The sequence below is a fragment of the Lissotriton vulgaris genome, chromosome 10 (genome assembly GCF_964263255.1).
Source record: "Lissotriton vulgaris chromosome 10, aLisVul1.2, whole genome shotgun sequence".
Classification (NCBI taxonomy): Eukaryota; Metazoa; Chordata; class Amphibia; order Caudata; family Salamandridae; genus Lissotriton; species Lissotriton vulgaris.
This window is the reverse complement of record NC_141698.1, coordinates 449818957-449844658: the sequence shown is the minus strand read 5'-3', so window position 1 is coordinate 449844658 and position 25702 is coordinate 449818957. Positions and strand designations below refer to the sequence as shown.

The 25702-nt window shown below is 45.1% G+C and overlaps 1 protein-coding gene across 2 annotated transcripts in view; it reads right to left on the bottom strand.

Annotated features, from left to right (window-relative positions):
* Positions 1 to 25702, bottom strand: part of CRAMP1 (cramped chromatin regulator 1) — a 1243281-nt gene that overhangs the window by 1114781 nt on the left and 102798 nt on the right. For both annotated transcript variants that reach the window (XM_086941303.1, XM_086941302.1), the window contains exon 4: positions 310 to 463. In XM_086941303.1, coding sequence (XP_086797429.1) covers positions 310 to 463 — 154 coding nt within the window. The remainder of the gene's footprint in view (positions 1 to 309; positions 464 to 25702) is intronic.

Sequence of the window (25702 nt, the reverse complement as noted above, 5' to 3'; positions counted from 1 at the left end):
CGCGGTGGAGTATTTAGATACCACTGTCAAACTACAGGAGGACATATTCTGCCCTAAAATATTGTGCAAAACAATGTTATAGCTTTTTGTGTTATTCTGCGTAATTTTGACTAGATTTTTTGTAATTCCACATAAGCCTAGAACACAAGTTTCATACCAAAAAATTTAAGTCAGTCATTAAAAGGGTACATTTAAAAAAAAATAAGACTTTAGTAGTGTTGCATCCCAAAGATCTTAATACAATAGCACAGGAGAGGGGAGAAGTGTGTTTTTTTTCCAGGGAAGGCATTTGTTTCGAGCTCTACTAACCTTTATCAAAGTCAATGTACTTGGAAATTTTGTGCCAAGTGCGGTAGTAGAAGTGCCGGACCTGCTCCTTGTTCTTCACCATACTTGCTGGCTTCCCTTTCTTCCTGTACTTCAAGGCAATGTTATTTTGAATAGCTTCAAAATCTTTTCCATGCTGAAATGTATAAGGATAGTAGATGAACAGGTGAAACTAAAAGCCATTACTACAAAAAGCATTTGGGCCGTCATACTAGCTTCACCAATCAATTTACATACATACATATGTAATCAATACATATTTTCAGAATAGACTTTGTGCCGGCATGACTAATAAAATGTGTGTTAAAGTAAGTTTCCTTTTTCTTTGTGTACCCCATTAGGTAATGGGGGTTGAATATCACTATAGAATGCATCTACAAATAGTGAACAAATCAGCTTAAAATCCTGAAGGAACAGCACAATAGAAATATTTACACTGGCAGAGCAAACAGCATACAAACACATGTGCACAAAGCAGCATAGCTTAGGAATAGGTTCAGTTATAGGAGACCAGTTAAGACAAAATTCAGGAAAAGATTTCGCCTGCAATTTCGGTCCGAAAGAGGATGTGACAAAAACGTATTGTGCAAACAAGATTACAGAAGGAAATAACCAGAAGGCGTGTGCACTGACATGCATACCTACATCAGAGGAAAGAGTGAAGCCAATGGGAAGAGAATGGGAAAACAAGGTGGGATCTAGAGAGGTGTTATCTTTGTCACAACTTGGAATGCTGTGTCAGAAAGGTTGTTTCAGAGGTCGCTTTCAAAGGGTGTGAACAGAATTAACAGTAAAGTGTGTTCAACTACTCTAAGAGCCGCTCTAACTAACAGGGTCACTCTAACTAGGCGAAAAGCCCTAAGGTGCTGACACTTTTGTAACGTGTTTGCCTCTGAAAAAGAGCCAAACGTCATTCAATGAGAAGGCACTCTGCCAACTTGCCATAGGCAACACCATACATCAGATTTATTTGCACTAGTATAAAAAGATACACGGTAAAGGTAAACCTCAAATGGTGGGGGGGGATGGGGGGTAGAATCTTGTGATTGTGAAGGAAACCAATTCAGTGGGAACTGTAGTTACAAGTTCAGTAGTTTGTTTCTTCTCCAGGATTTGATCTTTTATTGATTCACATGCTTGAATCAGAGTTACAAGTAATATAATACAATCAACAGAACTAATTATTCATACACATGCTATGTATACATAATTTCAGAAATACAGTAAAATTACAGGAATAGTGGAAGATGTCTTAACTACTGAAATAGTCTTAGAACTGCTTACTCAATTACCAATTCTCTGGACATCTTATCCAAACGGTACTGTGTCTGGAAAGTACTATGGCTCCTCCACGCTGCTGCCCTGAAAATTTCTGCCAATGGCACCCATGCTTAAAGCACAGCAGTAGTTGCTGTTCACCACCTAGAATGCCTGTCATTGGACCACTGAGAATATGCCAGCTTTGTTATGACAGAAGGTAAGAAAACAAGTGACTTACCTGTAACTTTGGTTCCCCAGTATTGGTAACTTTCATAGATTCCCATGCTTTGTATCATTCCCCGTCGTCGGAATGGGAGCTTCGGTAAATAAAAAATATCAGAACCATAGGTACAAAAGAGAAAATTAGGCCTAGGCCTCATTTTGTAGCCCATCACCCTCTTTGTGTAAAAGAGCCCAAACTTCCGCAAGAACCAATCAGAATAGCCTCACCCCATAGAACCTTCCTGAGAGAGCCTCAGATATTCGTAGCCATTGTGCAAACAGCCACTATCTCAGTAAAAAGGCCGAGCTTTCGCAGGGGAGGAGGGTGGGCGCTTGGGAATCTATGAAAGTTACCAATACTGGGGAACCAAAGTTACAGGTAAGTAACTTGTTTTCTTAACAAAACTGGGGAACCAGAGTTACAGGTAAGTAACTTGTTTTCTTACCCCAGTATTGGAACTTTCATAGATTCCCATGCTTTGTATCAGAATAGCTAGCAGTAAGTCACCAAAGCACATTTTGTTACATAAATATTATTGTATGGCACCATAGCAATGCTCAAAGTAACAATGAAAAAATGTTATCATAGAAAAAGAAGCATCACCGATACAAAATGTGCTACACAGGAAGGCGGGATTGTAGGGAAAGCGCACCTCTCATTGAAAAAGATTCCGGAGGACTGCTTGTCCAATAGCAGCGTCGTCCTGTTCTGTAGACTCCAGGCAGTAATGCTTCGTGACTGTATGTGTACTGCTCCACGTCGCTGCCCTGCAGATGTCTTTGATAGGGACTCCAGAAAAATGAGCCACCCAAGATTCCACTGATCTTGTGGAATGTGCACGGGCTTTTCTTTCAAGGGGCTTGCCCGCTCCTTGATGGCAGAACTGAATAGCGCTGGAGATCCAGCGGGAAATGCTGGTTTTGGTTAGAGGAAATCCCTTCCGCAGTGCACTGTAAGACACGAACAGTTGTGAGGATTTTCTAAAGGACTTCGTGCGCTCTAAATAAAATTTTAAACACCTCTGAACGTCCAAAAAATGCAATGATCTTTCTGCCGGAGTAGTAGGCCTTGGAAAGAATGATTTCAAAATCAAAGGTTCATTCAGATGGAATTCAGAGGGAACCTTAGGGATGAACTTTGGATTCGTCCGAAGGATGAGGACATCTTTCTTGAATTGAAGTAAAAGTTCCACTATTGACAGCGCCTGAAGTTCAATAAAACTCTCCTAGCAGATGTCAGTGCTAAAAGGAGGGCTAGCTTCCAAGAAAGGAATTTAAGATCCGCTCTGTGAATGGGTTCAAACGGAGCTTTCATTAGCTGAGCCAACACCAGATTAAGTTGCCAAATTGGCGGCAGAGGACGGACTGGAGGATACATCCGAATCAGGCCCCTTTAAGAACTGCTTGACAATTCTAGCCGACCAAAGAGAAGGACCTGAAGATGTCCGCCGGAATCTTGAGATGGCTGCTAGATGAACTTTTACCGAAGAATGAGCCAATCCAGATTGAGCCAGTGATAGGATATATGGTAAAATTTGATGTGGAGCTGACTTGTAAGGGTGGAGATGTTGTCTCTGACACCATAGGCAGAATCTCTTCCATTTTGCTTTATACGTCTTGTTAGTGCTTGGTGCTCAAGCCTGAGACAAAACCTCCCTACACTCCTTGGGGAGATTCAGATGTGTGAATTCCCTGTATTCAGGAGCCACGCTGTCAAGTGAAGCGAAGTCGGATCCAGATGCAGCACCTGACCCTGAGACTTCGATAACAGGGACGGAACTAGTCGCAGGCGAATGGGATGATCCTGAGAGAGCAGGAGGAGTTCTGTGTACCAGAACTGCCGGGGCCACGCCGGTGCAATCAGAATGATTTTGCACGGTTCCGCTTTGATCTTTCTGAGTAACCTCGGTATTAGAGGTATTGGCGGAAAAGCGTAAAAGAATGTGCCGTACCAGGCAATCGAAAGTGCGTTCCCCAAGGATCCCGGATGGTGATCCTTGCTTGAACAGAGCACCGGCATTTGGTGTTCTCCGGAGACGCAGATAGGTCTATGGTCGGGGTCCCCCAGACCAAGAACACCTCCTCCAGAATGGACTGATCTAACTCCCATTCGTGATTGGCTGCTTTTTGACGACTTAGTGCATCTGCTGTGACATTGAGCGAACCTGCCAGGTGTTCTGCTGTCAGAGTGACCTTGTGAAGAATAGCCCAATCCCAAATTCGTTGAGCTTCCTTTGAAAGAGTTAGGGACCTTGGCCCCCCTACTTGTTGATATAGTGCATGGCCGATGTATTGTCCGTCCGGACCAACACTAGATGATTTTGAAATCTCGGGAGAAAAGCTTGGAAAGCTAGTGGGATGGCAGTCAGCTCCAGCAGATTGATGTGGTACTGGTGTTGCTGTGGATCCCAGTGTCCACTGACTTGCAGCTCCTGGAGCACTGCTCCCCAGCCTTCTAACAAGGCATCCGTGGTTAGGACCGTAGGAGACGGAGGAAGCCTGAAAGTCAGACCCTTTGCGATGTTGCTTCTCACTATCCACCAATCGCATGCCTCCTTCATCTCTGGTGTTACCAAAATTTTGGCATTGAAAGAGCCTTCTGCTTGGCGCCATTGGTTGTCGAGTTGCTCTTGTAGAGGACGCATTCGCAACCTGCAATGCGGAATCAAGGGTATACAAGATGAAATCGATCCAAGCAGAGACTTGTAAAGCCGTACTGACAGGGATCTCCTCTTTAGCACTTGGCGAGCCGAGAGCATTAACTTGTTCTGATGTTCGTCTGAAGGATAAGCTTTGCACTGTTCTGAGTCCAGAATGACCCCTAGGAACTTTGTTGACCTGGACGGTTGCAGAACCGACTTGGTCCTGTTGAATTGAAGGCCCAGGTGATCGAACAATTGAATGCAAGTTGCAATGACCTTGGAAGTTCCCTGGAAAGAAGGAGCTTTGACTAGCCAGTTGTCCAGGTAAGGGAAAACTTCCAGAGATTGCTTCCGGAGGAAAGCTGCCACCGGGACAAACACCTTTGTAAATATTCTTGGTGCAGATCGAAGACTAAACGGAAGCACTATGAATTGGAAATGGCTCTTGCCTACTGTGAAGCGCAAATATTGCCTGTGAGCTGGGTGGATCGGTACGTGGCAGTACGCATCTTCTAAATCCAGAGTCGCAATGAAGTCCCCTGGGTTCAGTAGATGAAGAATATCCTGGAGAGTGACCATCCTGAAGGACAGTTCGATAAGATAGGTGTTGAGCTCCCGTAGATCTAATATGGGGCGCAAAGTCTCTGTAGTCTTGAGAACCAGGAAGAACCTGTAATAAAAACCTTTTCCTCTCTGCGAGAGAGGTACCGGTTCTATTGCCCCCTTGATGAAAAGTTGGTGGGGTTCGAGACCTAGCAGTCCCAGATGGTGTGATAGACTGGCGCCTGGAGCTCTGGTTGGAGGAAGATCTTGAAATTCCAACGTATGGCCACTCTGAACAATATTCAGGACCCACTGGTGTGAGGTTATAATTCTCCAACTGTCTAGACAAAGAGATATCCTGCCCCCCACTGATGTTTTCGGGGAGGAAGGAGCATTAGTAAGAGCCAGGAGGCCGCTATTGTCTCTTGGAAGTGTCGCGCCTTTGACGATTGACGTCCTCTTTGAGATTGACGAGAGAAAGAAGGCGACTGGCCCTGGCGTTGGTCAGAATACTGCGAATGTGTGATTGTGAGGATTGCGAAGGATATCTCTGTTGGTTGTCACCCCTATAAGAGGAGAAGCCTTTTCCTCTCGCACCTCTGAATGGGACCGTACGGTAATTTAAAGACCCCAAGGACTTCGCTGTTTCTGTGTCCCAAAAAGCATTTCTCCATCTTGTTTCGGACTTCTTGGCGAAACCAGGTCGCCCGCAACCAGCCCTGTCGTCGTCAAACAGCTGAACCAGCCAGAGCACGAAAAGCCGTAGAAGCTATGTCCATAGCACAATCTATGACCTCTGATGATCTTTCCCCCTCCACGAGAACCTTTCTGGCTTCCTCTTTTGATGATTCTGGCAGCTGTTCTATAAACGGGGCCAAATCACACCACATCTGGCGATCGTACCTGCCCAAGATGGCCAGAGCCTTAGCCGCTCGAACGAGGAGACTGGCCATAGAGGAGAATCTCTTGCCCACATTGTCCAAGCGCCTCCCTTCCTTATCCGGGGGTGTAGTAAGCGGCGTGGAAGGATTCTTGGATTTGCTTTGCGCCGCTTGTGATATTACAGAATCCGGCTTAGGTTGTCCAAGTAGGCACGCTGGACTGCCTTCAGGGGCCTTATATTTCTTCTCCAGCCGGGGAAGAACAGGAATGACAGAGGCCGGATTCTGCGTAACCTTGATCCCTTCTGACCATACGTGTTCTATTATAGGAATCGATCTGACTGACTTTTTGTATGGCTCTTTAAAGTCATAAAGGAAACAGTCCGACTGCACTGTTGTGATTGGCAGAACAAATCTTTTAGATGCCCTCTCCATGAGGTTATTGAAACCCCCAATGTCAGCTGAAGGAGAAGTAGCAGTGTCCTATCCTGTGGCATCTGGATCTTGAAGGCCACTATCATCATAATCCAAGTCAGGATCATTTATAGGATCTTCCTGAACGTCTTCATCTGAAGACACACCATGCACAACTTCTCTGGATTCCTCTCTGGGTTCAGGTTCCACAGCCCGTGGGACCACCGTTGTCACGATGATTGTAGATGTCGGGGGTACAGTTGGAGAAGGAGGGCGTTCCGATTGTACTGCTGGTTGAGTCGGAAATCTATTTTTATAGTCTTGTAACATCAATTGCAAATCCGAAACCAGAGAGGCTGGCATGGCCACCATGTCCTGACCCAAGCCTCGAGGAGGTTGTTCCTGCTGAACATACTGGTGTTCATAGTACTCCTCAGTATCCGTATCCTGACATTTCACATTCAAATCCGAGGGACTGTAGGCATCCCCATAATGGATATCGTCACCCTCTTCATCAGACTCGTCATCCAGCAGCATATTAGGAGGCAAAGGTGTAACTCGCCTTGGAGATGTCATCTCCGGTGTTATCTGCCGTTTCAGTGTGGAAATCTCAATTTTTTGAATCGTCGACGAAGTAGTCGTCGAAAGAAACGACGAAGCCATCGTCGTCGAAGGATTCGTCAACGGAATCGTCGACGCTGGAAAAGTCTTAGTCGACGGAATTTTCATTGTCGACGATGGATTTATCGTTGACGGCATCGTCGACAAGCTCGTCGTCATCAACATCACAGTCGTCGTCGACGTAGTTCTCATCGTCGAAGCGGCCGTCGACAGTATCTCCGTTGACATGATCATCAACGTCGAGAAGGTAGCCATCGTCGACGAACAGGAAGGCATTTTAAATGTCGACGCAGTCATTAAAGGTGCCGTCGTCGCCACCACAGCCGCCGTCAACAGTCCCATCGACTGAGCCATCGGAACACTCAAATCCTTATGAGAGACCGTCGTCGACGTACCTGCAGATTTTGTCGTCGACGGACGCTGTTTGTCATGTTTTGTCTCTTGAGTGACCGTCGAGAGTTTCTTACCGTCCTTCTCTTTCTGGGATATTTGTGAAGGAACAGAAACCTCCTTTCTCACCTTCTTGGCTGTGTCCTTCACAGCAGCCTGTCGCAGCCTCTCCTTTTCACCTCGGTGAGGAGATTTAATGGGAATAACCCTACCCGACCTATCAGAGATCTTTTCGTGGGCTTTGACAGGGGGCTCAGACCTACCCCTCTTTTTAGATCTTCTGGAGGAAGTTACAGATGTACAATCCTCCTCATCTGAAGACAGTACTTCCTTCTGTGCCTTCATCTTCTCTAGCCAGGTCAACAATCGGCCCTCCCTGTCTCTCAAAGTCTTCGTTGAAAAGGTCCTACAGATTTTGCAATCATGAGGCCAAGCAATAAATGCAGTCCTCATGCTTGTCTTCCACAAAAAGCCTCTTTTTCGCACAGATAGCACAGGACCTGAATAAAGCCTTCTTCTCCTTGTCAGACATTGTAGATTTTGAAGAAAAAAGTTGAAGAATAAAGTTAAATAGAAAGAAAAACTGAGCAGAGCTCAGTGGAGACTCCCTTGCACAACGTGCGGTAGAAAAATCTGAGGCTCTGAGGCTCTCTCAGGAAGGTTGTATGGGGTGAGGCTATTCTGATTGGTTCTTGTGGACGTTTGGGCTCTTTTACACAAGGAGGGTGATGGGCTACAAAATGAGATGAGGCCTAGGCCTAATTTTCTCTTTTGTACCTATGGTTCTGATATTTTTTTATTTACTGAGGCTCCCATTCCGAAGACTGAGAATGATACAAAGCCTGGGAATCTATGAAAGTTCCAATACTGGGGTAATCACTGATGTTATCCAACTTGTGATGACCGTTTAAAAACTAAATGCCACAATGAGCTAGTTCTTCCCAAAATGGATTGTTTTATCAAAATGAAAACTTGACAACGCGGATATGTAAGGAATCAAGAGATCACTGCTTCAACTGTAGGGACTTCGAAAAAGGCCTGAAAAATTAGTAATTCTTTTAACGGAAAGGCTGTTAGGACTTATGGAATTAATTAGTATTTGTTTGCAGTAACATTATTTCCTTGTGGAGAACATTATGAAATGATTTTTATTGTGAATGCTTTTATCACATGCACCATACGTGCAGCTATCGATAGCAAAAGAGTTGCTACCTTCTACAACAATAATTTCAGTTCATCCCTGTGGAGTGGCTCAAGAGAACTCTTCATTAGTTTTGTGAGCACTATACTCAGTACCCTTCTCAGTGCTGGTGGCACAACTGAGGCAAGGCCCCCAACAGAGCTTTTACAAATTCTGAAGAATGGTGAGATAATTGGCGAATGGAACCCAACAGAATCAAGGGGGAGAACTGATGTGGCTAGATGCAACAGGGATGGTAGTAATTGATGGAGCTCGGACGACACTGGATGCAGTTTGGTTTCAGTGGCATAGTAAGCACTGGACCTACGTCTAGACATTCACTGTGCCAAATGCTCAAGTTACTCCTCACTGATGAGACCTAAGTAGGCTTTAACCAGTCTGGGGTTGTTTGCAGTCTTTTTTGGTGAAGGTCCCATCTTCCAGTTCAGGACGGTCTGTTTCCATTGGAAACAAAACTAGTACGGTTTCCATGAGAAGCAGTGTTGGTACTGAGTTCTATGGAGTGGGCGGGGTGGGGGGGTGGATATGAAAACTTTGTCTAGAGTAGAACAGTGGTCGAAGAATGATGGCATGAAACACGGCTCAGAGCAATTGCCAGTGGCTGAGATTAATTCAAGCATTCCAAACCATCATCTTGTTGTTGCTGCTGCAGTGGAATACATGGGGCTCCATATAAGTAGGGAAAGTCCACAAACTAGTATTGACAACGCCAAGCCAGTGCTATCAGGAATAGCTGGCAGGGCTTAGCCGGCAGAGCCCTCACTTACCCTTGCTGTCCACTTTCCAAATGAGGGAAAGCTGGGGAAAGGCATATGAAAAGGTATTTTGACTTTAAATCAAAAGGGTATATTCCAGATATCCCAGTTCCCAGAAAATGCCAGCAAGTTACCAGTATTTCTTGCTGTTCACCATTGCAAACAGGTACAGAACCAGATGTCCACACAGTCATTAAACTTAGTAAATCTGATTGAGTTCTAACTTGTGGAGTCCACCCAAACGTTGTTTGTTGTGGATAGGTAGCCTGCTTTTAATGAGATCTCACGGCTGAAGGCCCAGTTCCACAGACCAAGCTACTTCCCACAAAAGCAGAAACATTGTTCTTCCTTCTAGTTCAAATTGAACACGGGCATTGTGTTGTCCGTTCATTTGAAAACGTCTAAGTTAATCAGCTTTGGAAGGAAGAACAGTATGCCAATTTTTAACGCTTTGAGAACCATATATTGATATGCAGCTATTTGTTAATGTAAGGGGCGCCTTGTGATTAACTTTGGGGACTTGCTGCCACTGAATTTACCTCCTCTCCTGCTTGGGCGATCAGACGCTGCGTTATCTAGTCCCCACTCCCGCGGCCGTAGTTCCATCCTTCACGGCCGCCGAGTGGAGGTGGGGAGACTACAAATCCCAGACTCCCCAGCACCGGAAGCCGCAAACACCATTTCCGCGCCCGGAGGCGCATTTAAGCGGAGGGCAGCCCCAGTAGAGCGGGCGCCTTGTGATTAACTTTGGGGACTTGCTGCCACTGAATTTACCTCCTCTCCTGCTTGGGTGATCAGACGCTGCGTTATCTGGTCCCCCCTCCCACCGCTGTAGTTACATCCTTAACGGCCGCCGAGTGGAGGTGGGAGACTATAAATCCCAGACTCCCCAGCACCGGAAGCCGCAAAAGCGATTTCCTCGCCCGGAGGCGCATTTAAGCGGAGGGCAGCCCCCGCAAAGCGGGTTGCGCCGGGCTAAGCCCGGGCAAAGGGCGGGCCGTCTGTGGCCGTCCGGGCCAGACTAGGCTGGGCTGGGCCACCCACCCAACGTGCACCTTTAAGCTGGTAAGACTATACAAGGGGACTTGGGACGGACATCATTGTGTGATATACTTTATTCGTGTGTCCCAGGGTGCACCCTGACCTAGACGAGCCAGCCCCTTCCATTGACATTTTGACTGAAATGGCCTATTATCTAGGGAAGGAGAGAAAGAATGTAACTAGCATAACGGGGGCAGTATCACAGGGACTCTAGATAATTTTATCACCAGAGCAGCTGTTGTGCTAGAGCGAGAAATTGCCCTTACAGAGAAGCGGCTATCTTTGGAACTTATAGGCTCTAAGCGATCCTCCTTGGGTGATATAAGGAATGCTGTTACACCAGATCATTCCGACAGCCGAAGACTCAGTGCGACCAGTTCATGACATTCAAGTAAAGGTTTAGATGTGTATCCCCATTACTTCCGTGAACATTTCATCTTGTAGTAGCTTATCTTCCGAGGACTTCCACCCTATTGTTCTAACTACCAAGAATGATCAGGCTGTTGACACACCAAAAATACAGCTACATGCCCTAAACAAACGAGTAAAAGAAAGAGGTGAGGGGGCAGACAATTAGGTAGAAAACCAAAAGTACCCAAAATAACAAATAAATTGGTAAATCCCAATTCCTCTAAAGAAACTGCAACATCTAATACACCCGCCACATGTTTGCCTGCACCACCAAAACCCACACCTAGTATTAGTCTTCAGCCTCTCACTCATGCTACAGCTGTACCCAGTGACGCTGTATGCACTATATCCCAAGTGGAACAGTTGCTTAAATCATTCATGCTTCCACTCAATGAGAGACTAAAGGTAATGAACGATAACATGGAAAACCTTTATAAGGCAACTGCAGAGAATACTCACATGTTGGCGAATCTAGCACCTAGCTTGCAAACTGGGGGTACCTCTATAGACCCAAGTAAACTGGTCAAAATTTCCCCATCCACCTCTTGCTCGATTCCAACTAGTGTAGTTAATGGACTGAGGATCTCAAAAAACAAGGAGGATGTGATGAAGGGAGGCCTAGGCAAAATAGTCGTCATAGAGGAAAATAGCAAATATAGCAGACAGAATACCCCTTTCCCCACTCTTTCACCCGCACAGGCTGAGGGGGTAAGAAACCCGGTCGAAACTACCAATAACGTGGCTATTCTTCCAGTTATTGACCTTCTCCCCCCAATCTACCCCTTTGGTGTTAGTGTTAGGAAATGTACCACCCCTCACTGAGGAAGTTAATAAGGATTATAGCCAGTTAAAAAACAAGGTTGTCCACTGCCTGTCCTGTAACATCTCAGAAGGTAATATGGCAGGGCATAGCGTCATAATGGTCCGACGGGTGTCCTGGCTGGGTAGGTCGAGAAAATCTAAAAACACGGAGATTGTATTGTAATCAACTTTAATAGCCCAGCCCCAGTAGATAGGATACTGAGGGAAGTAGTGTACAGTGGGGGGTACAGGGGCCCGGGTATTGAGATTTTACCCCTAGGTTTCTTCTATGGGGCATAGAACCGAGCACGATTTGACACACAGAATGGGTGGCAACACGTCAGGACACCTTATCACAGAATACAACAGGGACGGGTCAATCATGGGTGAGGCTACCAAGGGAACCTAATTGGGGTGGTCATGGGTTTCCCCCGATTTTTGAGGGGCCAAATAGATTCGCAGCACTCTGGTCTTAATGACTGTGATTGACTGCGTGGTAACAATGCAACCCCCATTCCTTACAATAGAAATATTCCACCCAAAAACTAGTTCTCCCCTGGCCAACAGTTCAGGGCCGGAGCCCGTACTAGTGGGAGACAAAATAGATTATCAAGTCTCCCTCACAGTTGATGGGCACCAAGAAATCAACCCCCCTGAAAAAGCTTTGTCTACCCCTCCACGGGTGGTCACGCCGGGCATAAAGGGGAACAACCAAGCTAATAATGTAATTTCAGGGAATATCGCGGGGTTGGCAGGAAAGGATACTGACCCCTTGTGGGTGAAGTTCGTTAGTAACTTCTCGCTAATATATCTTCAAGAGACTTGGCTCGTTAATAGCAATTTTGCATTGGAGGGTTTTAAAGCCTTCTTTGTTCCAGCGATCAATGCTACCAGTGGTAGGGCCAGGGGTGGTCTGGCAATTTTTGTATCGCTGGCACTTAGATGTAGTATTAGGGCTATCCCTTCTGACAACAGAAACATCCAGGTCATCTTTCTAGGCCAAAAAAATAGTACCCATCATGTGATAAACTTTTATAACGCTATTCATAAAGATGAGAGCTGTGGGATTACTAAGTTGAAAAATTTCATCAATCAGGGCTGTGGCCTCCAAATCAAGAACATGCTTATTGTAGGAGATTTTAATGTTCACCCATGTGGTGACCCCTGGTTGAACACCATGGGGTCTATGGGTTGCCCAATGATAACGGGACTCCACTTCGAGCACACCAAACAAGGTAACGCCCTCAATGATATGCTTGATGAGCTGGATCTGTCCTCCGCGCTGAGTTTTGTTCCACTACTCAGCAAACAAAGGCACTCCACGTTCAAAGGTAGAGGCTGTGGTTCATTTATAGACCATATCCTCTTGTCTAGGTCCATTGTACCTCTCCTCCAGGGTTTCTCTATAACCCCTACCGCACAGAGCGATCACAACCCTGTCTGTGTGACATTAGGAGGGAGAATAATGTAAAAAAAGGGACAAGCACAAAGAGGTAACACCTTCTTACCAACTGATGGAGGGCGGCGGATTAAATAGATCCAAATAATCCCATCCCTGTTTCATGGCACACTAAAGGCTACCTGTGCGGCAGAATTCTCCTACTGCCTCAATGTAGATTCCACGGCTTCAGGAATATTAAAATCCTTTGAGGATATTGCTATCAAAGTAGGAGGCTTGCTATCAGCTCCAGGAAGATCTAGCCTATCTGAAGATCCGAGATGGTTTTGCCGCTCATGCTCAAAAGCAGCAAGAGAACTAAAGGCAGGCTTAAAAACCACGCCTAGGGATAGCTCCCTGATTAGAACACTGAGGAAAAAGTATATAATTGCACTGGCTAAAAGCAAAATGGATATAAAGGAAGCATTATGGAGGGAGCTGTTAGACCCCCTGACCCTATCTAGTAGTTGTAGATTTTGGAGTACCATCAACCGATCACCTTTTTATGCGGAAAGGGTTAAAGTGGTGGGCTCCAACATAACAGAGGAAGAATGTGTGTCCCATTTTGCCTCCATTTTTTAAGAACACGTCTACACTGCCAGTCATACCCGTTAAGAATTCAGGGAACAAAGTAGTGATGTTTTCTTTGAACGAAATAGAGGAGGGCATTAACAAACTTTCAAATAAAAAGGCCCCAGGTCCAGATGGTATTCCTCCGGACCTTTTTAAATCTAATCCCTCTTTTTGGGCCCTGATCTTGACCGCAGTGGGTAACGCAGCGGCCAAGGAAGGATGCCCAACATCCTGGGGAGTCTCCACAAAAGTACCAGTCTACAAGAAAGGGGACAGTAATTGTCTGATCAATTATAGGCCTATTTCCCTGATTGACTCAGTTGTAAAGGTTATAGGGGGAGCCATCTTAAAGAGATTGAGCACCTGGACAGAGGAGAATAAGATCATCTCGGACATTCAGTACGGGTTCCGTCCAGGTCACTCTACAATGGCTCAGTGCCTTAATCTCTATCTGATCTTAGGCAAATACACCATTGCTCGCCCTGGGACGATCTACATGGCCTTCATGGATCTCTCCTCGGCTTTTGACTGTGTCAACAGAGGAGGGTTGTGCCAGTCCATGGAGGCCATTGGGGGTGGAGCGATCTCTGGTGGACTTCCTAAGGGATCTTCATAGAGATACCAAGGCCAACATCAGATACACGATAGACCTGAAGGTATCCAGGAATTTTAACACTGAAAGGGGGGTACGACAAGGTTGCATCTTAGCGCCCTTTCTTTTTAAGTTATATTTTAACAACCTAGAAGTAGTCTTGTTGGACACAGGGGCCGATTACCTTTATGTGGGACGGAGAGGACTGCCTGTCCTGCTTTATGCGGACGACGCAGTCCTCCAACCGCCCGCATCCCTAAGGGTCTACAAACCCTACTTGACGCCTTTAATGGATTCATGTCCAAGCGAGATCTGGCCATAAACAACACCAAATCCTATGTGATGCAGGTGGGGCTTAGTTCCAAAAGAAAGCACACCTTTGTAGTGAACGAAAACAGAGTGCCCAACTGTTCAACTTTCTCCTATCTGGGAGTTCTTTTGGATTACCGGCTTAACTGGGTAGCACTTTTAAATAAAAAAAGGGGCGAATTCACTAGGTCAAATGCCGCACTATTAGGATTTACCACTAAAATTGGCAACCGACCAGTGGCAGCTTTGTTAAAAATATATTGAGCCAAAAGCTTATCTATAGCTAGTTACAGGAGTGACATTTGGGGATACACTGGCCTTGAAAGGCTCCAGGTGACTGAAAACAACTTCTTAAAACAATTACTGAGCGTCCCAAAGGGGACAGTGAATCTGTCAGTCCACGAAGAAACTAGTTTGCCCTATATTAGTGACACCTTGGCTTTACACCCGTTGATTTTTTGGCTCCAATGTTGGCTCAACAAGCACCTAGGTCTTACACATAACCTTAGGAGGGATATTATGATATAAAGGTGTCCCCCACCTATAATTTCAAGGGAACATTGATCTACAGACCCCCGGGGACAAGATCTGCGTTTCTCGCTAATCTCAGCAACATCACTGAGTCTATAGCCTCAGAAGACTCTACTACAATTATGGGAGATTTTAATTTCCACTTAGAGCTTCTCAATGATAGGGATACCACAACCCTTGTATCCGACTTAGATACAATGGGCCTTAGACAACTGGTTACAACTCCCACCCACCAGGCAGGCCATACGCTAGATGGAATTTTCTCCAATGTGGAAGGACTGTGTATCACTTCAGTTCTCCCCATGACCTGGACAGACCATTCAGTTATTTTTAGTAGACTCACCATCAAAGGTTCACAGAGAGTAAAAGCCACCCCTGCTCATAAGAACACGTTCAAAGCATGGAAGGACATTAATCCTAATGACCTCACGCTGCTTCTTAATACTACTTTGCCAGAATTCTCCACTGACCCTATCACCGTAACCAACCAATTCCAAAAGTGGTTGGGTGAGGCCACGACTCAGTTGGCACCCACCGAATCAATATCCAAAAATAGAAATATGCCTAACGCCCCGTGGTACACGGCAGAACTCAAAACCCAAAAACAGTTAACCAGGAACTTGGAAAGACACTGGCGTAGAAGTTATGAAAGCGAAAACAAGGAAAAATATAAGAAAGCCCTGGCCACGTATAAAGCTATGATAATAGCAAAAAAAGATTTCTTCACACGGCATATAGAAACGGCTAAAAATTCCAGCAAACAGCTATATCACATTGCCAAAACCCTGACGGGAAATGCCCCGGACCTTAACCCTCCTCCATCGCAAGCACTATGTGATGCTTTATCGGAGTTCTTTTTTGCAAAGGTTAATGACATCTATCAAGCCTTCAACTTAGATCAGGCCAGTTGCAGTGCTACCACTCCCACGGCCAGTCCCAATACCTCCTTGACCTGTTTTATTCCTCTTACCACTGATCAAATTAAGGGCATAGTAACCACGATTAAAGCTGGTTCTGCCCTGGATCCATGTCCAACCTCCGTATTAGCCACCGTACCAGAGACCATCATCCCTATTATAACCTTGGTTTGTAATACAATTCTGGCTTCTGGATCTTACCCCGACTCACTTAAAAACACATTAATTAAGCCTTTGCTCAAAAAGCCTGGGTTAGATAAAGGTGAATTAAAAAACTATCGCCCTATAGCAAGTCTTCCTTTCTTAGCCAAGGTCATAGAAAAGGCTATGAACCAGCAGCTATCAGCTTACATAGAAAATAACAATCTGCTTGATGACACGCAGTTCGGTTTCCGCAAACATCACGGTACCGAAACCGCTCTCATCAAAGCAGCTGACGACATAAGAGTCACCCGCGACCAGGGAGGAACTGCTCTGTTAGTTCTCCTTGACCTGTCAGCTGCTTTCGACACGGTTGACCACAAGATCTTGGTCGACTGTGTCGAGAGGATGGGCATCACGCTCACGGCTAAGGACTTACTTGCTTCCTTTCTGGCCAACAGAACTCAGGCGGTCACAGTGGGCCCCTTCCAGTCGGCTGATCGGTCGTTACCGTGTGGGGTACCCCAAGGCTCATCCCTAAGTCCGACACTATTTAATATATATGTGTCGGACCTTGCTAGTGTCATCAAAGCACACGGGATGGGCCTAACCTCATACGCTGACGACACTCAGCTGGTGCTGGCAATCAAGGGCGATGGACAACGGGTGGCAGAGAGTTTCCAAAGCGGGATGATTGCTATCGGCGAGTGGATGGCAAGGAATTGCCTAAAACTTAACTCCGATAAGACGGAGGTGGTCATCTTTGGTAATCTCTCCCCAGCCTGGTCGGAAACCTGGTGGCCACCGGCCTTAGGCACACCTCCCACCCCCACGGTCAAAGTTAGAAACCTAGGTGTTACCTTCGACGATCAGCTTGACTTTATGGCCCACGCAAACAAGGTGGCAGCTAACGCCCATTACAAGCTTAGAATGGTAAGAAAAATTACACCTTATTTACCAGACTCAGCAGCAAAAACTCTAGTTACCTCTTTAGTGCTCACATCACTAGACTACTGCAACGGTCTGCTGCTCAATGCTCAGAGCAGAGTTACCAAAAAACTACAGACCGTGCAGAACGCTGCCGCTCACGTTCTGTCAAAAAAACCTAAGTTTGCACCCATTTCGGATACGCTTAGAAGCTATCCTTGGCTGTCCATCCACAATAGGGTCAAATTCAAATCTATGTGTACTGTATATAAGTCTCTACAGGATCAAGGACCTCGATTTCTCAAAAACCAACTGATCCCCTACAACCCTACCAGAACTCTCAGATCCATGTCTCTTAACCAATTAGTGGTTCAACGAAGCCGAACTGTCTCTTGGGGTGATCGCCGCTTCTCAATTGCTGCCCCCAGACTTTGGAACACCTTACCTAACCATATAAAAACAAGCCCCACACTTCAGTTCAGAAAAAAACTGAAAACATGGTTATTCAATCAGTAATTCACATCTCTGTACTTCCTGATCATGGTGAGACACTACTGCATTTTTAGCGCCGAGACGCCCAAGGGTATTTGAACGCGCTCTACAAATGACATTAATAAATAAATAATTAAATATTTTAAACTTAGATAACAAGACCAAAATCCCCTGGATAAAGTACATAATAACTTGTTTTAGTGAACTGGGACGTTTGTATTTATTCACAAAACCTGAAGGTATAACTAGAAAGGATAGAACGCTCGTAAAATACTTCTGCATACTTAATAAAACGATGGAAAGGGATGAGAAAGAATTGTTGAAACCCAGTGTTCGGTTGCACCTGATGCTTAAAACCTCCTCAGATTTGGAACCATACTTGTCTCTGCCAATATCTGTATATAAGCGTATTCTACTTATCAGGTTTAAACTGAATCTTTTTCATTATTTACTAGCAGTACCAAGGGGAAGTCACAAAGGGAAAGTGTTAGCATCCTGTGGCTGCGACAATAAGTCTCCTCAGGATCTGCTCCACTTTATGTTCCTCTGTAAATATTATGAAATGCCCAGAACCTTTTATTTAAAACCTATTTTAAAAAAAGTTAAATTTTAGGCAAGTACGTCCAGCTCTTTTTTATTTGCAAATGCTGAAACCCAACTGTATCCCCTTTGTGGTCGGTTTTCTAAAATGTGCAATGAAATGTAGAAAAAGTTTAGATTTTTAATTGGATATCGTGCTTTTATGGCTTTTTTAATATCAAAATGTTTATAACAATGCCATTCACATCACTACAATGACGAAACCAATTCCCTATTATTGTCTCGATGTAGGGCAACAAATCATTCTGTGCCTTTTATTATGTTATTGTACTGTATTTTGGAATATTTAACTTTTATGGTTTCTGAAAATGTAAACCGAATAAAGTACTTTTGAACTTTGATGCAAGACCAGTAGCCCCCAAATTTAAAGTTTTTTAGGTGTGCACCCCAAATCTCAATGGAAGCATCTCTCTCCAGGAGAAAGTGAGCTGATCCTTGAAGGGAAGTTATTCATACAGCTAGGTTAGCACAAGATTGTCACCAGGAAACGGATGTCTCATCACTGCTTATAACAGAGAGAAGGTCGTTGAAGGATCCAGTGGTCTGCAACCACTGGGTGTTCTATTCCTCTTAGAGGGAGCACTTATGTAGACAAAAACTTTGAATGAACAGAGTGCAAGATGACATCATGGAGAGGCATGTTGACAATGTTTATATTTTGCCACCTGCTTTGCTCAAGTTTGACACAGTTGCCTTTCTTCCAAAGGTCATACTTTCCGTCATTTGATTGCCCAACAAAGTTACCAAGTATTTGTTGCTTATATAGCTGCCGGTGAGATTCCCCTTTGATAAGCCAGGTATCTAGGTATAAGAATACTCCCTTTTGTACCGCTTTAAGAATACTAAGAGACCATGTCATTTCAGGTAGGACACATCAAGGTCCCAACCTTAGGTAAATATCTAGGGAGTCGACATTAGCCTGAAGGATAAAACTCTGACCTGTTAGAAGCATTAGACTATTTTAAAGTAATCTGTGGTGCTTGGCATAGATCAGGATTTGGAAGTATGCATCTTGAAGATAAAACGAAGGCACTAAACATTTTCCTTCAATCTGTAAAATCACTTAATGCAGCATAATAGGAAAGGACTGTTTCTAAAGGAAGTTCAGTACCGGAGATCTAGTACGGGTATCCAATCTCCTGATATTTTTTCTGGACTAGGTGAAATATGCATCTTGTTCAGATTTGAGGATGGGCTCAAGAGCTCCTTTTTTCAGCATGATGAGGATTTCACACTCCAATGGGTAAATTCGCTGCAGTATCACCTTCTTTTGGTAGAAACTGTTAATGTTTCTGGGAAATCCAATGTCTGATCAAACTGAACCACAAATTGATTCGGTTTGTGCATTATGTCTTCCTGTGAAAGAAATTCTCCCACTCACTGGGACCTGTGGATAAGGGCATCTGTGTGAGTTGTCAGCACCCCTCATGTCTTGCTCTAGCTCTGGGAAATTACTTTCTTTTCATCTTCCTAGTGGAGAAGTGTGGCTCAATGGTTAGAGCGGCAGACCCTGATGCAGAAGTCTGGCCCGGGACCAGGGTTTAATTCCCGCCTTGGTTGGTCTTCGGCTCAATTTCCTCGCACCCGTTAATTCTCACCTCGGTGCCTATTCTAATCATGGGTCCCACTCTGAAACTCTGGGCAATAGCTTGCTTAATCTCCACAACGGCCCCAACAACGCTAGGATGCCTGGCTTCACCTCGGGGGTGCCCAGGAGTGGGCACTTCACAGGGAAAGGCCAGGAAGGGTTCCTCAGCGGTAGTCGTACAAGCGCTGAGATGCCTCCGAGTAGTCGTGCGCTATACAAGTACCTCTACATTTATCAGAAAGGAGCTTGATGGAGGCCTCAGGATAATATGGATGGCGGCAGTGATACTGCTGCTGGAGTTAGAAATGATAAGGTTAGAAACCTCTCCCAAAAAGTAAGACATATCTCACCCAGAGCCTATGAAAACAGATGTTCGGCATGTTTAAAGCAGCTTCTGTAATAATTTGGCAGTGCCAAGGTCAGCATTAATGAAGTGCAGGATTTTGGACACATAATGGAGGAATAAGGTATCACCATCACAGGGCATATCCAGAATTCTAGACCTCTGAAAAGTACTATGTGCACCTCAGCCGCCATTAGCCTCAGAGGACTGTCATTTTTCAGAATCCTGTAGTAACAACATCCGCAGCAGTATCAATCACTCAAGCTGGGGCTCTTTCCTTTTCTTAGAATCACCTTTGTCTCCTCTTTCTTATAGTCTAGTACAGGGTGGCTGTTCAGAGCATTGTCTGACCAAATTGGTCTATCATAGCAGCCAATGATGGACAAAGCACTCTGCTTTGATGGACATATCAGCTATGATAGACAATCTTTTGCTGAAACTGTCCATCTGTCGTCCTCCTCAATGTGATGGAAGAGTACTTTGAAATGTCGGATTGAGCAATGTCCTTTGAGTTTCGTGCATCACCACCAAATCCCCCTTGGGCTGGCCCGTTAGACAGCTGGGGAGTATCCTGGGGGTCTGTGTTTTTAGGTCTCACCTGAGCCAGCGCATGCGCTGCACTGTGACACATTTAGTTAGTGGCTTTTCAAAGTGCTACCACAAGCGTTGCTTGGCCTCCAGCTTGCGGTAACACGTGTGTGGGCGCGCACAACCACCATATGGCTTTCTGTAATGGCATTAGACACATCGCTCGATCATGGCTTTCCTTTCGAACGCTCTTCCCCCTCCCCCACCACAGAGCGCTTCTAGCTCCTCCCGCTGGCTGCTGCTGCTCCTGGCGCCATCAGGCCACTTTCATGGCGCGCCACCGCATCACTTTTTACGCCTCCCTGCGCTCACTTTCAATTCCCTCCCCATCCCCGCGATCACTTTCAATTCCCTCCCCGCAATCACTTTCATGGCCGGCCGCTCACTTTCATCTTCTTCTAGCGTGTCACTTTTTCCCCCTCCCCGTGATCACTTTCAATTCCCTCTCCCTCCCTAGGATCACTTTCGCAGCCGTGCGGCTGGCCACTCACTTTTATTTTCTTCCAGCGCTGGATCACTTTCCAAGCCGCGAAATCCAGATTGAGCCCCCTGCTTTGTATGAGCTACTCCTGTCTGGAATCTTGAGAGCTCTGTTTGAAACTGATCCCCTCTTTGTTTGTGACCCTCGCCCTCATCCTTAACTGTTCTCTCCTTCCCACAGATCTCCTCCCCACAGCTCTCCTCCTTCTCCCTCTGACCAGAAAGCATTATGGCCTGTCTCAACATGCACCGGGGAGAACAGGAATAATGCAGCCCAGAAATCAGGCATGCTGGTTAATGGAGATGCAAGCATGCCAGTGAACATTCTGAAATGTAGAGACTGGAATGGAAATCCTGAGTGGCATAGCTATAAAACAAACACACAAAAACTATCCACTCGATCTATATCAATGTTTTTATTTGGGAAATAAGCTTTAAAGCAGCACCGATTAGGAATGAACATGCGGTGGTACTGTATTTCTTTAACTATTATAATGTAACCCTCACCCCTATGAAGAGTAATTTCACTTAAATCATGCCGACAGTATAACGATCGTAAGGGCTGCACTGTGCAGTAACAGACATTTACTTGCTTCAAGGTTGTAGGCTGCCCGTACAGCTGTTAAGCTTATAGGGTTTACTTGGACATGGGTGGGTCCAATTTTTGTTAGTAAGGGGGTACAGATATGGGTGCCATTCATACATGTGTCATTTTTCAGACCTTACATAAGTGTCTCATATGTGCCTAAAAATAGAGTGGAACACTAAGGCTCAGTGTGTGTACAAACACAGGAAGAGACGCCGCACACACAAGTAGAGCACAGAGGCAGCAATCAATTTAAAACGTTCAAGGTGTGGAGTGACCACACACCAGACAGTACAGACACGGAAGAGGTGCCCAGTCACAGCCTCAGACATGTGCCAGCAATAGAAGGGGCCCGTGTGTCCCATGTCCACGACCAGCCCACTGCACACTCACTGCAGGCACTGAGACTCGTGACAGCTGCAAACAGTCGCAGGCAGCAGTCCCATGCGACTCTCACTGCAGCCACTGAGTCTCGAAACAGTGGCATACAGAAGACCTATGTGCCCTTCACCCTCGCCACGGCCTCGGAGTGTGTGTGGTATTGCACCACGAGCCACCACCCGGCCGGCGGAGCTTCTCAAACCTGTGCCAGTCAAACAAACCCCGCTGTTCCCTCACCTCAACTTCTGACGCCAGTGTCAGTAGCAGCTGGGGCCCCTCCTCTCCCTTACCAAACGATCACTGCTACTCTTGAGCATCGGGCCAGCCAGGAACAGACACAGCCGCTGACCACGACCCCACGCCGGAGACCCCCTGGAGTCCTCAGGCACCCGCCTCCTGTCCTCCACCCACACAGGCCTCTAGGACTCGGGATGCTCGCAGACAGAAACCCAGAGCACCCCGCACCACAGCCACTGCGCACTGTGTATTTCGCAGAGAGTGAGTCGTGACAGAGGCAGACAAAAGTCGACCACAACGATTTTCGGAGTAGGGGTGCTGATATCAATTTCTAATCACAGAAGTAATATGGTTTGTGAAAAATGTACAAGTATGTATAGTAAATAAGCCACACCCATTCAACATAGAGCATGGTAAGGGTGTATTGAGTGCCCAGTGGGGCATTGTAGAGCACACGATCGCAAATCTATAAGTAAGCCATGGTGTTGTTGCGGACTGTCATTTCAAAAATGCACTTTTTCCATTGAAATAAAATTTGTACTGACAACATTTTACTGATTAAACCTAAATGGCACACACATTATAATGCGAGGAGATAATGTCTCACCAAATATTTATAATTTGTGCATCATCAAGTAAAGTGTATTTGTTTCCTTTGATCCTTTTAAATCTTAGTTTTCGTCCCACTTCAGAGCTACATTTGTATTTTTCCGACTGCTGATATGGCTTGAAATATTTGGTACATAATTTATATGTATTTAATTATTTTTAAAAATACAAACTGGCATAATTTAGCCTTTCTTTTCATTCCCTGCTTCCCAGCAAGATTGTCAGTTTGCTTTACAAAATCCTCTATCTTTACATTCGGAGAAAGAAAAGTAAACTCGACACTCCACGTTAAAACAACAAGTACCAACTTTCCAAAAAAAGCCTGACTTTGAAAGCGTAGCAAATGTGACAAGATAAAAACAAAATGTAAAAGCATTTTATTGCTCACATATTTTCTGAATTCCAGCATGTTTATTTTGGAGGTACTGCATCACCCCTACTTCCAGCGTCTGTGCCTTTTAGTGATAAAACCAACTTTTCAACCTTTGAATCTCTAAAGAGGGTGGTATTTAGTGGTGTTGGAGGCTGGTTCTCATTGAAATCAATGGTGATAAAAATTCATTGCGAGAATGATGGTTTTCAGGGCAGATAATGCAGTACAAGCCTATTGGAGGCATTTTGCTTATTTGGAGGGCAAATAAGGGTGGCGCACTCCAAATAAGGGTGAGCGGAGAAGTTTGAAAATAATAAACAAATAAGACTGTCTGTGAGAAAAGGTATTTCTAATGACTAAATCCCTATACCCTCTGGCAGCTTTAAACTGATTGATACAGCTGATTTCTAGCAGGAAGAACTAATGGAGAAATCTCTGCCTCCATTAAACACATCATTCAACTTCTCAGCATACTGCACAGCAGCCACACTTCTCTACAGCACAGCTTAGAAAATTGGCAAAGTCAATAGCTCTACTTAAACACTTATAAAGGCCCCCACAATGCATAGCCAATGGGTCTTGCCTTTGCAACATTATAAGTGTTTAGTTATCCAGTACAATATCCTTCATTAAACAACATCAAGTGTTGCATGGCTAATCACTTATAAGGTCCCAAAAGCGAGACCTATTGGCTATGTCAATGCTTGTTTGTCATGTTGTGCTAACGCAGCCAGTAGCGAAGCATGAACTTGCTTGCAGGATCTTTAGTCATTCTTAAAAAATGTGTTCAAAGCTGGGTGTAGACTTTATACTCTTCTTGCCAACTAAATAAAGTCATAAAGGAGGCAATCAATTTCGAGGATTGTCACTTGAGGCTGAAAAGGTTTAGAGACTCTTTTGACAAGCAGATGAAAAAGTGCAAAATCACCGGGGATATTTGAAGTCTGCCTGTAAAGGGGAGGGATTCTCCCCATAGTAGAAACTATATAATCATCTCATTCATCAGATGAATCAGTGGATTGGCAATACCCTAATCCTCTTACTCATTCACTGAATCTGAGTAAGTGTGCACAATAGGTGCCGCTGTGCGTAGTTGAAACTAGTGGCACAAGCTGCACTGGCACCTGGGGTTGAGGTAAAGGATGTTGAGTATCCAGGTTGAGACGTGGTTGGAGGATTCGCCTCCGGGTGTAATGGCTGCACAGGGAATCTTGCATAACAGTTTGCCATCATAACGTGGAGATCAGTAAGGCTCACTGGCATCCAAAATATTCTGTCACTGTGATAGGATGGCTCTTCAATTTATTCAACATGGAGACCATGATTGTGTGGGTGACTATAACCGCAACTTTGCTACTCTTCGTCACAGAATGGGTGACTAAAGTGGTTAGTCTCTTGATCCTATGGCGCATCTTGATCTCCAGTTTTAGCCTCGGTCTCCAAGATTTTAGGCGGTGGAAACACTGGCACCGCAATGAGTGAGTTCTCTTCTGGAAAAATTGAAAAAGGCCTTTTTATTTCGATTGCCTGGGCGCTACTTTGCCATACACCATTGTTGACTGTGGCTTTGTCGACGGTCTTTCAAGATGGCACAACTTCCCACATGTAATTTTTGTTGAAGTCATCAACAGTACTGTTTTCAACAGTGTTGCAGATAGAGGAACAGCTGGTGAGTTCAGCTGGTGAACTATCGGGAAAAGGAGCTGGCAGGATCACAAGAGCAATGATGCTGTGATTGTAAATGGTGGAAGCACGCAGGACGGCAAAGGGTTCCTGAGTCCGAGACTTAAAAGGCCTTTCCAGCTTTTTGTCAAGAATTTTGTGAGGCTTTGTACAAAGGTTCCACAGAGGTAGATAGCAACTCCTTTGGGAAAGCCTCTTGCTTGGAGTATTACCTTCAGTCATAACATCGTTTTGACACCTTCTTACAAGTTCCAGAGTGAGAAGGCCGTATCTTCTGAAGATGGGATGTCTTTTAAATCTTTCACCGAAGCCACCTCAGCAACATCACGCTGTTATTCAAAGTCTTGGGTGAAAATTTCCTTCACGTTTTACATCTTTTACTTTGATGTTAGGATGAAGACAACACATAGACCATTTGTGGAGATCCTCAAAATAAAGTTTCTTCCTCCCACAGAAAATGTTACCCTGAGCAGGTCTTATGAGAATTAGACATTTTCCAAAAGAAAAGTTCCCACTCGACTAAAGTTTAAATTCAGGAGAAATCTGAAGTTGTTAAAATCTCAGGTAAGTGCAAGAAAAATATCCAGTTTACAGGAGAAAGACAGAGCAGAGCTGTGATGGGCTCCCTTTCCACATTACCAACAGTAGAAACCAGAGGTATGGTGGACTCTAGGGGCAGATGGGTACAGAGTGCTTCCTTTTGAATGACTGATGTTCGGTCTTTTCTGAGGCAAATATATTGCAAAAAGGCCAGTGTCTGCCACCTACGTAGAGAGGAATAACTCTAGCATAATACTCTATAAAA